The 15317-nt window shown below is 45.7% G+C and overlaps 1 protein-coding gene across 1 annotated transcript; it reads left to right on the forward strand.

The window, feature by feature from the left end:
- The first annotated feature begins 1415 nt into the window (after positions 1-1415).
- NHLH2 (nescient helix-loop-helix 2) lies at positions 1416-4064 on the forward strand. Its single transcript, XM_030466441.1, has 2 exons — positions 1416-1664; positions 3610-4064. Exon 2 carries the CDS (start codon positions 3630-3632, stop codon positions 4062-4064), a length of 435 nt encoding a protein of 144 aa, XP_030322301.1. The 5' UTR covers positions 1416-1664; positions 3610-3629.
- Positions 4065-15317: the final 11253 nt, after the last annotated feature.

Genomic DNA, 15317 nt, shown 5'->3' on the forward strand with positions numbered 1-15317 from the left:
CTGTATATCCAGAGGCTAGGGTTTATTTCACGGGCTGCTCTCGACTGTTATAATTTGTGGCACAGATTCAGTGAGAATCTGATCTGCTGAAAATATTTGGGCTGTGAAAACTCCCACACTGTGACAGATGTCAAGTCCAATTAAGTGACTCGTGTCCAGGTTTCTGTCCAATAGGCTTTCCCATTAAATATCAATTTAAGAGGGAAAAAATGCCGTCCCCTTTTCTCCCAGCCTTTATCTCTTCCGACCATCTCTGTGCTAAACCCTTTAGTACCAGGAGCGGATCCGAGAGCATCTCCTCTCTGTCTGTGTCGCCCCTGCCACCTTCCACATCCCTCCTTGGCTGCTTTGCCACTCCGGGAGGGGTGGGAGGAGGAACATTACTTTCTTTTTGTGCGTGTGAGCGTGCCTTTTCCTGCACCGACGTTGTCTCTCGCAGTCACCCCGAACCCACAACGAGATTTTCGTATATTTTGTTTCGTGGAGGCTTTTTTGTTTGTTTTGGGTTGTGTTTTTGAGGTGGTGGTTTGGTTTTTGGTTTTGGTTTTTTTGTTGCTGTTGGGTTTTGGGTTGGTTTGTTTGGGTTTTTTTGTTTTTTTGTTTTTTTTTTGGTGGGGGGGGGGGTTGTTTGGTTCTTTTTCTTTTTTTTTTTCTTTTTTTTTTTTTTTTTTTTTCCCCCACCAGCTTTTGCATTTCTTTCTTTATTCTCACTGGAGAGATGCAGAAGGAGTTAGGAAGCTCAGGGACGGATGGGGGTTTCGTTTATCTTTTTTTTTCCCCTCGTTGCCGACTCTTGAAGAACCAGAAGAAAAACTAAACCAAACATAGATTTTCCGACGGCGTCTTCCCCTCCTGCTCCTCTCCGCCGGACAGCTGAATTAACAAAACCGCACCTTAACCCCAATCTCCTCCCCCCCCCCCAAAAAAAAAAAAATTATATATATATATATATATATATATATATATACAGAGAGAGAGAGAGAGAAAGAGAGAAGAAAGGAGGGAGCGACGCATTGTTATCCAGACCCTCGGAGGAACAAAGCCGGCAGTGCCGCGCCGGGCTCCGCGCAGCGGGTACCGCTCCCCGGGAGCTACAGACGGCCCGGCCCGGGAGCGGCGAGGGCGGGCTGAGGCTCGGCGGGCCGCCGCGGGGAAGGAGAGAAGGCCGAGAGGGGCGGGAGACAGGGCATAATCCCGGGTGGTGTTATCGCCGCATCCCTTTTGTTATCTATCGCGATCGAGGAAGAGGAGGAAGAAGGAGAGCGAGGGAGACGGCACTGTCCAGCGAAATTTCTACCAACACCCCCCATCAAAACTGACTTGCAGCAGCTGCCCCGAATTAATGGGCGAAGGCAGACTTTGATGGGGAAAAGCTTTTTTTCTCCCCTGATGCATCGTAAGTAACTTAAGTTGTCATTTATACTCCGCAAACAAACACGGCTACTGTATCCCCCATCTCTGGAGCGCTGGAGGCCGCGGCGAGGGATGAGAGCTGCCTTTCCCCATCCGAGCAGGACATTTCTCCGCTCGTAATTAACTTGATTTGATTTTGATATTTTCAATTTTTCCATGCTCCGCTCCCGGAGGATCATTTGAACTGTAAAGGAATCGCCGAGGGGGCGAGGGAACCTGGAGACAGAGGCTGTCCGAACGACTGCACCGAGGTAAGCAGCCTTAACAATATATCCCTTTTCCAGGTAGCACGGGAATGGGTTTATTGAAATAAGGAAAATAAAATAAAATAAAATAAAAAAACTTCTTCCCGGCTCAGCTCGCCAAAACCCACCGTCTGGATAAACCCAATCCGAAAGGGGAAATTCAACACAGACCGCAGGGAAACCTTTAAGCAACTTTCTCCAGGAACAACCTCTGCAATTGCCCGTTTTCATAAAAACGCCAAGCAAATCCTCCCTCATTTCGTGTGCTTTCGCATATCTCCCCTTCCTTGAATCTCAGCTGAAAGGTGAATTTAAACCTTCCCTTTTCATTTTTTTTCCCCCTCAAAAAAATCCCTAATACCTGATCTGCGCCCTGGCCAGGTTATTATTCCCTACCCCTGCCTTGTGGGCCTGACTAACGCTCCATCTTAAATATAGGAGGGAAAGCGTTTCCGATGGACCTGGCAAGCGGCAGCCCTTTTCCGAGAAAGCAAGATTTCCTCCTGTCCCTTTCCCCAGGCCTTTCCCTCTGTGCGCCCGGTGGGGGGTAGTCCCGGCCCCCGGCCACGCGTGCCCCGCGTCTCGCCCCCGTGGTGGGAGGCTGGGCTCTACCCTGCAGGGTAAGGGTTCCTCCTGCCCCTCGTTTCATGTCTCATTATTATTACTATTATTATTATTATTACTTTTAAATAATTTTTTCCAACCTGGTCTGAGACCCAAGGGGGTACTTTCCTGGAAACTACGTGAAAATACTTGGAGATCTGAAATCGGGGGGAGAGGCGATGCACCGTCCTCCCTCAGGCTCACTTTCCACCCTCGCTCGACACCCCAGTCCTACACACATACACATTTGTGTCCAAGGTTATTCACTACTTGCCTGATGTATTGTTTTATTACATGCCGGCATGTCCACGGACGCGCTCGGGTTTGTATTGCTGTCTACATGACAGATGGTGCTCTGTGAGGCCGCAAGAAGATACGATTCAATTTTCTTTTGAAAGGCACGTCCGCATTTATTTATTTATTTACATCTCCCACCCTCCCCCGCTTTTCGCGCAGGGAGGGGAGAGGAGGGAAAATTTAAAGGAATGGGAAACTTCGGCCGCTGCTTTGGTTTCTTTTTGAATCTCACCTTTAAAAAAAAAAAAAAAAAAAAGAGGTTCTCCAAACACTCCTATTTGATTACTGGCAAGTCACTATCCGCACAATTAGCAATGGGAAAGGAAAAAAAGGAAAAAAAACCCACCAAAAACAGAAAGAAGAAGGAAAAAAAAAAGGGTGTGAGGATGGGTGTGAACTCAGCAGATAAATCAGATACCCGTAGTTTTAACTGCGGAAAGAAATTTCCCTGCTGGCCTAGTTATGTTTGGGGAGGCTTGAGCTGTACTTTTAAAAGCATCATGTCTGTATCTCGGATCCCAGACATCGTTACCAAAAGAGAATTGGTTAGGAAATACGAGATTAAATTTGGGGAAAAAAAAAACCCAACCGAACAAAAAACCGATCTGATATTAAGACACTGAATATTAGCTTGTTTGAAGAAACAAACAAACAAACAACAACAAAAAAACACCACAAAACCCCCACAAACCAACAAAACCAAACCAACATATTCTTTTATTCTTTCTGGCCCTATTCCTACACCCAAGCAAGTGTGGGGAATAACGGAGGAAGTATATTCCTTTGAAGCTGCCTCCAAACGCTAGAAACAGGATGGCAGATGACAGGGCATCATCCATCCCCAGGATCGCTCCCAGTAGCGCATCCTGAAGGAGCAGCGATCCCCGCTGCCCGTCCGGCTCTCCCGGTGCCCCGGTCGGGTGGAGCGGGGCTCCGGGGGCCGACATTACCCTTGTCCCTGCCTCTATGCCCCCTCCCACCCCCTCCGAGCCAGCGGCGGTAGCGGGTTTGGGGCGCTGACCCGCTTTCTCTGCTTCTCTGTCCCGGGAAGGCTCCTCCGCCCCCTCCAAGATGATGCTCAGTCCGGACCAAGCTGTTGACTCCGACCACCCCTCCTCGGCGCCCTCCGACCCGGAGTCCCTGGGGGGAGCGGACGCCCAGGCGCTCAGCTGCTGCGCCTCCGACCCGGAGCCCGCCGAAGGCGGCGGGGGCGGTGGGGAGAACCGGGGAGGGGGGGGTGGTGACGGCCGTGTCGGGGTCCGTCCCGGGTTGCACCCCCCGCCGCTGAGCCGGGAGGAGAAACGCCGTCGCCGCCGCGCCACGGCCAAGTACCGCTCGGCCCACGCCACGCGTGAGCGGATCCGGGTAGAGGCCTTCAACCTGGCCTTCGCCGAGCTGCGCAAGCTGCTGCCCACTCTGCCCCCCGACAAGAAGCTCTCCAAGATCGAGATCCTGCGCCTGGCCATCTGCTACATCTCCTATCTCAACCACGTCCTGGATGTCTAGAGCCGGACGGACGCCCGCAGCACCGGGACATCCCCGTCCCTGTCCCCCCAGGTCCGGCGGGCAGGGCAGAGGCGTGCAGCGCCTGCCCCGGGGTGGAAGGGATGGGGTGGGGTGGTGGGGGCAAGGGGCAGCCCACCCCCGTATGTCCTGTCCCCTCTCCCCCGGGGGTTGTCCCCCACGGTCGCGGTGCGACTCGTTTTGTTTTTTTTCCCGAGAGAAATGATAAAACTGGATTGTTTCTTCAGGCTGTCAAGTGCCCCTTTATATATATCCAAAAACATCTACTTGTGACCTTAAACGTGTGACCTATGGGTGCAGTTAAAAATAACTATTTTTTATTTATGGTAGAAGGAGTTGACAATTTATTTTTTTCAAGATTTATTTATTTTTCAGAGTGGTGGCAATTTTACTTTGGATACTTTGTGCCAATTGGTTTATATAGTCGGGTGTTTACACTTTTCTCCTGTGGAACATTATGTTTAACTTTATGAGTGTTTGTTGGAATCAATACGATGTTCCTTTAACCTGTTTTTTAAAGTTTATTTTTCCCCTCCAATTACATTGCACTTGTGTAAGACAAACCTCCCCTTCCTCCCTGTTTATAAGTATATTTTATATATATCAAGGCATTTGTTCTTGACCCTTTTTGTGTGTGTGTGTGAGATCGACAACCACTAGCACTTAACTAGGAGAGTTTTTTTTAAAACTTGTTGTTATTCTGATCTATAGTTATGTCTGAAAAGTACTTTGCAAATCGTTTATAAGGGAAGTAGTTCCTTTGTGGGTGTATATGTGTGTGTGCATATACATGCATGTGTGTGGGAGTGTGTGTGGGTGTGTATGTGTGGTATATTTTTAGGAAAGGACATTTTTCCTAAAAAAAAAAAAAAAAGAGAGAAAAAAGAAAAAAAAAAAGAAAAGAAAAGAAAAGTAAATCCAGGACTGCTTTCCTTTGTGACAACCAAAAAAATTCTATAACCTGAAAATGTTTCATGTTCTTTGCTGTGAAACTCTTAAAACAAGAAGAGCATTTTAGGAACAGAAGAGAAAAAGAAAGAAACACATCTGCTATCCAAAGATTTTAGTCTTTTTCAGGGTTTTTTTGTGTGTCTTTGTTGCTTTATATAATGCAATATTTTGTAGTGAAAATAGATAAATCTGGTTTCTATCTGATGCGTTTTTCATATCTCTCATGAATGGTGAGCTGTTTTGCATATAAATAAAAGTATCAAATAAAAGCTGTTTTTTCCTAATTATTTTCCCTTTCTGGTCTTTCTGTAAGATGGAGGTACAAATAAAGGTTGCAAAGTCTGTTCAAGTTACATGTGAGAAAGCTCCAACAGGTTACCTGGGGAGCCTCAGCCTGCAGCCCCTTCACTATCCCCTCCCCTGCTCAGGCTGCCCACGTGTGGGGGGATCACAGGGCCTTTACTTCCACTTTCTCCTTCTCATGACTGTCATCTGGTCGTGTGTTTCAAAGTTCATGCTGTAAAATCCAATCCCACTCTTGCAAGCACCTGCTTTGCCACCTCGCTCTTCTATAGGTCTGATTTTGCAACCAAATGTACATGTTTTGCCATGCCCAAGAATGCGGGATTTTTTTTCTTGTTTAAATTCAGATTTGATGCCGGTCTGGTCAGGTTCAGTTCACAGAATCTAAGTAAAAATCTTGGGCCCTTTCCCTATTTTTTAAAACCACCACCATGCTCCTTGATATTTGGCTTCACTGCCAGTGCTTGCCATTGGCAACATGGCACAGATGCATACTCAATAGCAGACACATTATTACCTGAGTAACACAAGACCTCTGTGCCATCTCATTTATTAAATCCTTTCCTTGTTTACCACAAGGGGTTAATTTCACCTATAATCTAAATACTGCCATTGACTCGGGTGGCTGCGTTGTCCATTGTTACTTGCTGGAGAGATAAAACCCTCCCCCTCTTCCCATTTTTATGGCTGACACTTTGCACAGTGGTTTAATTAAGTGTGGGCTTGACCAGCTGAAAAGCTCCATGCAGAAAGCCTGTCAGAGAGGCTGTTAATTCCACTTTCTACCAGTGCATGCTTCCTACATCCCAAGGGAGCACATGCAAGGTTGGTAGCATAATGCACAGTTTTCGTATCCTGCATCTTTTGGGTCTGGAATAACTCTACCAACTTTGGAGCTGGTTTTCTTTGGGACAGCTTTGTTGCTTCTGTCAACACTGGTTCAAGTTTGATGCTAAGTGCCTGAGCAATATTATAAATCCTGCCATCCAACCAGCCTTCCTGCTACCAACATTTGGGAGGGCTTAGCTAACAAAAAGACTGATATCTCGAATATGAAGGCATGTTTTTAGGGAAGAGAGTGCTCTGTATTATCTTACTGTAAAGTACATTGTCTGCAGTCACTGGCAGTCGATCCAAGCCCACAGAGAGTGGGATAAGGAGGTGTGAACTCAGTGTGCCCCTGGATGCCCTTCCCCCCTTTTGGGGGTGTTGGAAATATATCAGGTCACAGGTTGCCAGATGCTCAAGCTAGGTCCCTGCAAGGAGGTTTGCTGGGGACCCAGAAGCAGTTATTAGCCCAGAGTCTTGGTGCCCTGGCCACAGTACCATGTGCCCAAGTGATGAGCCAATGAACCTCCTGTGTTGTGAGCACAGAAGAACATACCTTGGGGTTGTCTGAGAACAGCTCAAGTTTTGAATTATTCCAAGATTTGGAATATTCCCTGGGACATCCCATTCCTAGCACCTCTTGGGACATCAGATGGCCTGCATGCACTCAGAGGGCAGGAAGGGCTTTGCTTTTGGTGATATCCACAGGATCAAGGCTCAAGTTGAACCTGCAGAAAGAACAGAGCAGAAGGGGCCTTAAAGGCCTGAAGGGGCCTTTTCTTCCAAAGGTTTATCTTCTATGTACAAACCCTGTCTCATTTCCATCTGCTCACAACATTACTTATACTCTCCCACCACCATGACACCAACCCAACCACTTCTATTTTTCCTGCTGGCATCAAGAAGGAAACCCATTCTCATCTAGCAGCTGATGACTTGAAAACAAATTGTAGGTTTTGTTCCCCCATCCCACTCCTCTTTTATTCTTGAGAAAGATCTGAGTAGGATGTACAAGTTACAAGGCCAATGCAATAAAAAGGCTGAATGGCTAAATGCTCAAAATGTGGATTTATGAAGATCAGGTAAACAACTTTGACGCCATCTCATTGCAGATTTGCATTACATTGCAATAAAGTCTAATTATATCATTAAAGTTACTTTGCCTACATCTAAGTTCGCTAAGCAATACAGGAATGAATGACCTTGAATGGCAATATTATAGGAAGAAGGGGGTGGAACTGCTCAGTGGAAGTTTATATAATGAACAGTCAATCCAACAACTGGCAGAACAGAAAGACAGTGTTAGTATTTTCTGTTTTGTTACAACTAAAGTTAAATTAAGGCCACATGTACATACTGTTCATTCACATTTAAAGAGGAGCTCCTCCTACACACCATGAAAGAAAAAGCATGCACAAAGACAGGGAAGGCAGAATACCTCTGGACTTTCAGCTTAGACTAAAAGAGGTGCTTTAAACCTGACTCATTCTGAGTTATAAAATAAAGCCATGGAAACCTCCAGCATTCACAGGGAGGAATGACTTCTGATGGATAGATATAGAATACCCCAGTACAAGCACTATCCAGCACACCCTTAGCATAGGGTGGTAACACCTATAATGACATTTGCAGGCCTGTATGAACATACATGGACCTGGGGTGCAATACACATTCACATCAGCATCATTAGGAAATGGCATCTAATGCATTCACCTGAATATGGGAAATGGATCCTGACCCTGATACAGTGGATGAGAACAGACAGCAAGACAAAAGCGACTTCTACAAAGAGAGGTACTGATTTCCATGGGACTGTACAGCTAAGGGGGAACTGTTTCTGTGAGTAGGATATACTTTTCTAAGAGATCAAGGATCTAGAGCACAAAATATTCCAAAATAGAGACTTGCATTACTTAGGTATGCATATTAGATATGCAATGGACTGGCTTTCAGGGGTGGATATACAAATAGAAGGATTTCTAGCTGCAGACCTTCACTAACCAGCAAAGTGCATGGTACACATGCATTCAGGATCACACTACTCACCAGCTACAAAGCAGTGCCTTATTGCTTGCAACAGAGAGGGGGGTGAGCCAAGTAGGATGTTACAACTAATACTTAAAGAAGAGAAATTATGAGAGTCTTGGATGTGATTTGATCTCTTTGCTGTATTTGTAGAAAAGAATGCATACGTATATTAGAGAGAGTGATTGTGAAGGGGACACTGTATACATAATCGAATAAGGAAATTGATCTTCTCCATTATGCAGCCGTGAAGAAATACCAGTGATGTTCTATCTATTCATGTATCTGTCCATCTAGCCATCCTGTAACCTAATTAACCCAGTCCTTTTAGGGTGAATAAATGTGTTCTAATATCAGCCATTATTTTTCAGTCCTCTCAATTTATCCTCCAGGGTGGGCAGATCAATAACCGCAATAGCAACCGACCCAAAAGGAAAAGGCAGTCTCCTGGCACTTCTTATTTACTTCTTCAGAGGCGATTTTGTTTTTCCTGCCTCTTCCCCCGGTGGCAGATTTTGCCTTTCCTGCCCAGAATGGTTGTGTTGTTTTATCCTGGTCTCTGTTTGCATGTGGGCTTCAGATTCGTCTTTGGCTCCTTGCACGGTTTGGGATGAGACCCTCCTGTCCCCAGAGAGGGGGGCAGGTGTTGCTCCAGTCGAGCGAATGGAACCAAATTACAGGACCGTCTGTCGCCTCCTCTGGGAGCTGGTGGAGGGAGGGGAGGAAGGGGAGGGGAGCAGGATGCTGAACGGCAGAAAAGAAAGGCAGAACATCACACTGATGGTGATAAGAGCTTGAAAACATGAGTCACCCCAGCCCACAGCCCCACCCAAAACCAGGCAGCAGCCACCTGAAAGAGAAATGTCAGGAGCAGAGACAGAAATAAATTGAGTCACTGGGCTAGAATAACTTGAGCTTAAAATGAAAGAGAGCTCAGAGCCTGTCCACTTTCAAACACACAAGAGAAGGAACAAAGTTGGGCTGGCTAACGCTGCTATTTTCTCAGCTCCCCACTATGTGCTTTGATGTCCCCTCCTCTGTTCCCCCAAAGAAGACTCATCTGTCCATTGCTGCTCTGCACCATCTCCTCATAGCCCAGCACAGCAAGCAGCTCCTCACCTCCCCTCCTTCCTTCCCTCCCTCTGGATGTTCCTCCTGGACTCCTCACAACCATCCTGGCCCTCAAGGTCCCCAGGAGTGGCAAAGAGGTTCTGCTCTGCTGCCACTGCAAGCCCAAGCCCGGGTCCTTGCTCCCATGGGGAGTTGCTTGGTGCTCCAGCTCAAGGGCAGAGGGACAGGGTTGGTCTCTTGCTGCCTCTTTAATCCGTGTAGACTTTTTCACCCAGTCAGTCTGAGAGAGTAGTTGATGTTACAGAAGGCGCACTCTTCTCACTCCTAACCTGCTGCTTCAGACACTTTTAGCAATTTAATTTAATACGACTCTTTCCACTCTCCTTCCTTTTTTCCAGTGCTTTTTCCTCCCAAGCTCTTGGAGAGGCAGGGCACAGAGTCACTTGGAAAGTAACAGGTGACAGTGGTTCTGTGTTTCCTCACTGAAACATGAAGATGATCAGAGAAGGGAAGGATGCTCTGGAGGGGATTCAGAGGCGACGTGGGAGAAAGGATGAAAAAAAAAGGTGTCATTATAAGGGCTTAAAGTCAAAGCAGAAGTAGCACAGGAGTAAAGAGAAAGGAAGAAGCACCCAGGTCACTCAAGTGGAGGGGCAACAGCAAGCAGAGACTGGGTGTATCATGAGGGATTTTGTATAAGGCTGGTGTGGTGTACAAGGGAAGCTGGGGCATGTGTATGTGGAACAAACAGGAAAAAATCACATTAAAAGGCAGGCAACAAACCTGGGGAAAGGTGGCAGCAGAAGGTGGAGGAAGGGGAAAGATATGAGCAGCTGGGTAGGGCTGCTTTTACGGGGAGAAAGTGCTCTGGTGAGTCAGAGGTAGCAGCTCGCTTGAGGGGGTTAGAAGTGAGTTCAGTCCAGGAACAGACAGACACCAGGCAAGGGGAGAACTGGAAGGAACCATTAATTAGACATTCGAGACTACTGAGGAGAGATCACCATAACTTTAATCATGGCTAGAGGGTTGGACTGGCACAGGAACATTTTTTTCAAGGACCAAAAGACAAGGGGTTTGTCATGTAACATATATCTTAAAGAGAGGTCCTCTGTCTTTTTCCTTGCGCAAAAATACCTTGTGCATGGAAGTGGCAGAAAGATCTGCGAACCCCAGGGCTAGAGCTCAACACAAGCTCACAGACTGGGTAAACACCAAGAGAGACAGAAAAGAAAGGCAGAACAGAACAAGAGAGAGCAGACTTAAACGATGCACACATTATTCATAGACAACTCTTTCCCACATCTCAGACTACACATTTTCAACTACAAGGCTTTTCTGTTCTTTTAAGCAATTTTTAGATTCAAGAAAGGCTTCAATACTTTCCCAGAAATGACCCTGTTAGGATAGAGCCACAAACCTCTGTTGGACTTTTGTTATTCCAGATAATACAGACAAAGACTGATCATGAAAAATGGCAGGACTGTGCAAGACTGATAAAATAGCACAAGAAATTCAATCTGAAAAAAAATGATAAGGTGATGCATGCAGGGAAGAACATTTCAAACTTCACATATAACTGATAGGTCCTGAGCCAAGGACTTGTAGTTGTGAGATACTGTTTCATGATGACATCAGCTTGTTCTTCAGAGAATGGAAGAAGAAAATGAAATGTTAGATATTATTATCTTTGTAGAGAGAACAGAATAATTAGACAACAAAAGAGGGAGCATCATTATGCCATTGCATAAAACAGAAGTCTATATCCTGAATAGCATATGCAGCTCCAGCCCTCCAGTCTTTCAGTAAGAATACCGTAGAAGTCCAAACATATCTGAGAATGGCAGCAAGGATAGCCCAAAGCATGGAATAGTTTCTGTAGAAGAAATTATTAAGTGGACAGAGTCAGTGGCAATTTTACAGAAAGCCTTTGTATTCCAGTTAAGATTCAGGTGGTGGAAAGGAATCAGTTGTTCCCTGTCTCTTCCAATATGATTTGATACCAGGAGGCATCAAATGAAACTGTTGTGTGACAGGTTCACAACAAACAAAAGGAGGTGTCACATCACACCATGTGCAGTAAAGCTGTGCAGCTCCTACCTCACAATATTGTGGAAGCAAAAATATGGTAGAAGTTCAAGGACAGAGGCTCACAGAAGAGGAATCTGCTGAGGATTTTTAAACCTGTTGAAGTTGTTTCTAACTCAGGGTCTCCCCAAGCCATGAACAGCTGAAGGCCAGCAGACTTCTAGGAGGGAATGTCAGATACACCTCCACTACTGTAATATTCTCCAGTAATCTGGCTTTGGCCACTGTTGAAACTGGGGTGCTGGCCTGGATGGATGCTCAGTACAACTGCTCTATGTACATATTTGTGATCTAAAGGAAGCAAATCTTTGACAGATGCCAACTTATTTTCAGTCTCAGTATCTTTGGACCTGAACACAAAAGTTCTCTCCATAGTAAGTCTCCAGTAGACCAATGTGACAAGATAAATGCAATCTTTTGGGTCAGGAGGGAGGACAACTTCTTCCCTGGAGCAATAAGAAGAAACAAATGCAGTTCTCCTGAAAGCCAAAGGTTGGAGACTAATGTCAGACACATTAAGGTGTATCTACAGTAGTTTCACTGATGTCAATGGAGTTACTTAAGATTGTCAACAGAGTAACTATCCTGAGAAGGATACAGGACATGATGATGATCATGGTACAGTTGGATGGTCAAATACAGGATGGATTTATCATAGAATCATAGAATTAGCCGGGTTGGAAGGGACCTCAGAGATCATCTAGTCCAACCCTTGACCCACCGGAGCAGTTGCTAGACCATGGCACTGAGTGCCACATCCAGTCTTTTTTTAAATGTCTCCAGGGACGGAGAATCTACCACCTCACCGGGCAGTCCACTCCATAGCCTGATCACCCGCTCCGTGAAGAAATTCTTTCTAATATCAAACCTAAACCTCCCCTGGCACAACTTAGGACTGTGTCCTCTTGTCTTGTTGATGGTCGTCTGTGAAAAGAGTCCAGTTCCCACCTCGCTACAGCCTCCTTTCAGGTAGTTGTAGACAGCAATGAGGTCTCCCCTGAGCCTCCTCTTCTTCAGGCTGAACAGCCCCAGCTCTCTCAGCCTCTCCTCATAGGGCCTGTGCTCGAGTCCCTTCACCAGCCTGGTTGCCCTCCTTTGGACCTGTTCCAGGACCTCTACATCCTTCTTAAACTGAGGGGCCCAGAACTGGACACAGTACTCGAGGTGTGGCCTAACCAGCGCTGAGTACAGGGGAAGAATCACCTCCCTGGACCTGCTGGTGACGCTGTTTTTGATACAGGCCAGGATGCCATCGGCCTTCTTGGCCACCGGGGCACACTGCTGGCTCATGTTCAGCTTCCTGTCAATCCAGACTCCCAGGTCCCTTTCTGCCTGGCTGCTCTCCAGCCACTCTGTCCCCAGCCTGTAGCGCTGCATGGGGTTGTTGTGGCCAAAGTGCAGGACCCGGCACTTGGCCTTGTTGAACCTCATCCCATTGGAATCGGCCCAGCTCTCCAGTCTGTCCAGGTCCCTCTGCAGAGCCCTCCTGCCTTCTAGTTGGTCCACACTTCCTCCCAGCTTGGTGTCATCTGCGAATTTGCTGATGATGGACTCAATCCCTTCGTCTAAGTCGTCGATAAAGATATTAAACAGAACTGGGCCCAATACTGATCCCTGGGGGACACCACTAGTGACCATTTTGTGCATTCCATTTGGTCCCAACCTTCTTGTTCTGAATTTTTTCAGTCCTTACTTAGGCAGGACCATCTTCTGAACAGGTAGGTCCTAGTAGTTAAGGTCACAAGTTCTTACCTTGCTTGAATTGCCCCTCAGGCTCAGGAGGCCTTAAATAAAATTAATCTAGCAGTTGGCCCAAGATGACAACTAGAAGTGTTTAAAGAAGCAAAGGACTGATGAGAGACTTGAGAGTTTAGATTCAGCTATCCTGGTCACTAAAACCTACCAGAATTTGACATAGTTTAGATTGAAACTTCAGAAGAGAGAAAGAAACAAGGAAGAGGAATAGAAGGGGTGATTAAAATTATGACAGGGGTATACATTAAGTATGAGGGAAAAGGAAGATCATCTTTTAAGGTATTCAAAGGTGTCTCAGGCAGACAAGAAATTGTGTTTGACACCATATGTAGTCACTCTGACTATCTCAGTATAAACAAACCATCCTACATCTTCTGGTCAGAGGTCATCTCCAGTATAAGCCAAGTCTTGATGCTCAGTTAGGTGTGGAGTCTCCAAAAGTGGTTTGGAGAAGCTTATCCCTGATTTCTTGATAGGGAAACAGAACATTAAAAGGATCCAGAGATTCAGAAATTTTATTTAAATGCAAAAATCACTTTTCTGTGTATAGTGGTATGACTGCTTCAAAGCCTACACTCTCTAGTTCAGCCCACATCAGAGGAGAGCATGGTTTTCAAATAAAGCATCTTAAAAAAGCCTGCAGAGAAGCTTCTCTGGATCTCCCAGTCTAGGGATCCCTACATGAAGCTCATAAATGCCAAAGGATTTCTTAAGAAGGAACTGCCAGGTTTCTTGACCCATGAAAATACCTAAAACATATCAGTGCAAGACTTCCCTACTTCATTCACCCTGTAACAGTATCCAAGCTTTGAGCCTTACTCTGTAGGGATGAATTTACCTTATTTAACCTTTTATTGAATCATTCTTAAAGCAGCTCTCAGTGTTGGTTTTACAGTGCATGATTGACCTACAGACACTCATAATACCTCCCCCATAAAATTTTCAAGGCATTCAAGACTCTTGCTACCAAGCAAGTTGCTTCTCAGTAGCATCCAAAAGGTGAAGAACTACATAAAAAAACAGAGTACAGCTTTACAAGGTCCCAGAGTGCATAGTATTATAGGAAGCCAAGGCCAGGGTCAAGTCCATCCAGTTTCACAGGGATTCTAGCACTGGGGCTGCACTGCATTTGTAACCTTTTTAACCATGCAGATGGTGTCAGTAGATCCTTCAATATTTCTATCAGAAATAGAGGTTCAGGTGGGAGCCAGCACATTAGGAGCTATTTAGGCAAATGCTAGTGGGATAATGATTTCAAAGTCTCAGAATCGGATACCAGAGGAGCATTCAACAACAACCCAAGGGATAAATGCACATTGAAGCTTACATATGGCCTAAAACACAGTCTCTCTAGGATAGGGTTAAGACACACTGGCAGGATGGCACAGAGGAACCTGCATTGCTTGCTAGCATAAACCAGCAGTAATAGCATTCATTGCCTTTTCTTCTCAGAAAAACCACATTTAATTACCATGCGTCCAAGTTGCAGTCTGGGATGCAGATAGATCTGGAGTAAATTGAAAGGAAACAGATTTTACATGACAATGTAGAAAGGAAAAGCATATTAAGATAAAGATGATTAGGTGGATAGTAAGAATCTTGTAAAAGATAATTGCATTCAAAACAATAGTGCCTTCAGCAGGAGAATTTCCATCAAGTGAAAGCTATACCACTGCCACACTCAGAGAAGCATCCACTCCAGATCATCTCCTTCTTATTGTGTGTGATGTCTCCTTGAGTTTCTCTGATAGTTTCAGTTTCTGACTTGACTGAACCAGAAAGACCATTTGTCTGAATTTCCAAATCTTGCAGCCAGTCTGGTATTTCTTTGTGTCTCACATTCTCTTGGGAGACAACATATGCTTCCTTTTCCACCCTTAACGTGTTTAGACTGTAAACATGCTGTCAGCACTTTAAGGACCTGACCTACCCAGCATGTGGATTCACAACCTGCCCAGTCCCACCCTGTCTATGAAGCTGACCAGTCCCTCCTAGCTCCATCCCACCGTGAGAGGTATATAAACCCTTGACTAACTCAGGTGCTTTCTCACTCCTATGAGGTGACTGAGCTGCTCTGGTACATGCCTCTGGAGAAGTAAGAGCTGGCTTTTACTGGCTTGGAGTAGTTGTACAAGGATCTAATCACTGTTTCTATCAGTGACATCTGAAGCTGAGAAAACCAGCTGAGCAGGACTGTGTTTGTCCATCTGTAGTCAG

This window comes from Calypte anna, chromosome 1 (genome assembly GCF_003957555.1).
Source record: "Calypte anna isolate BGI_N300 chromosome 1, bCalAnn1_v1.p, whole genome shotgun sequence".
Classification (NCBI taxonomy): Eukaryota; Metazoa; Chordata; class Aves; order Apodiformes; family Trochilidae; genus Calypte; species Calypte anna.

What these genes read in the sequence shown, in the direction of transcription:
- NHLH2 (XM_030466441.1), top strand. Translation starts at nt 3,630, where the DNA reads ATGATGCTCAGTCCGGACCAAGCTGTTGACTCCGACCACCCCTCCTCG.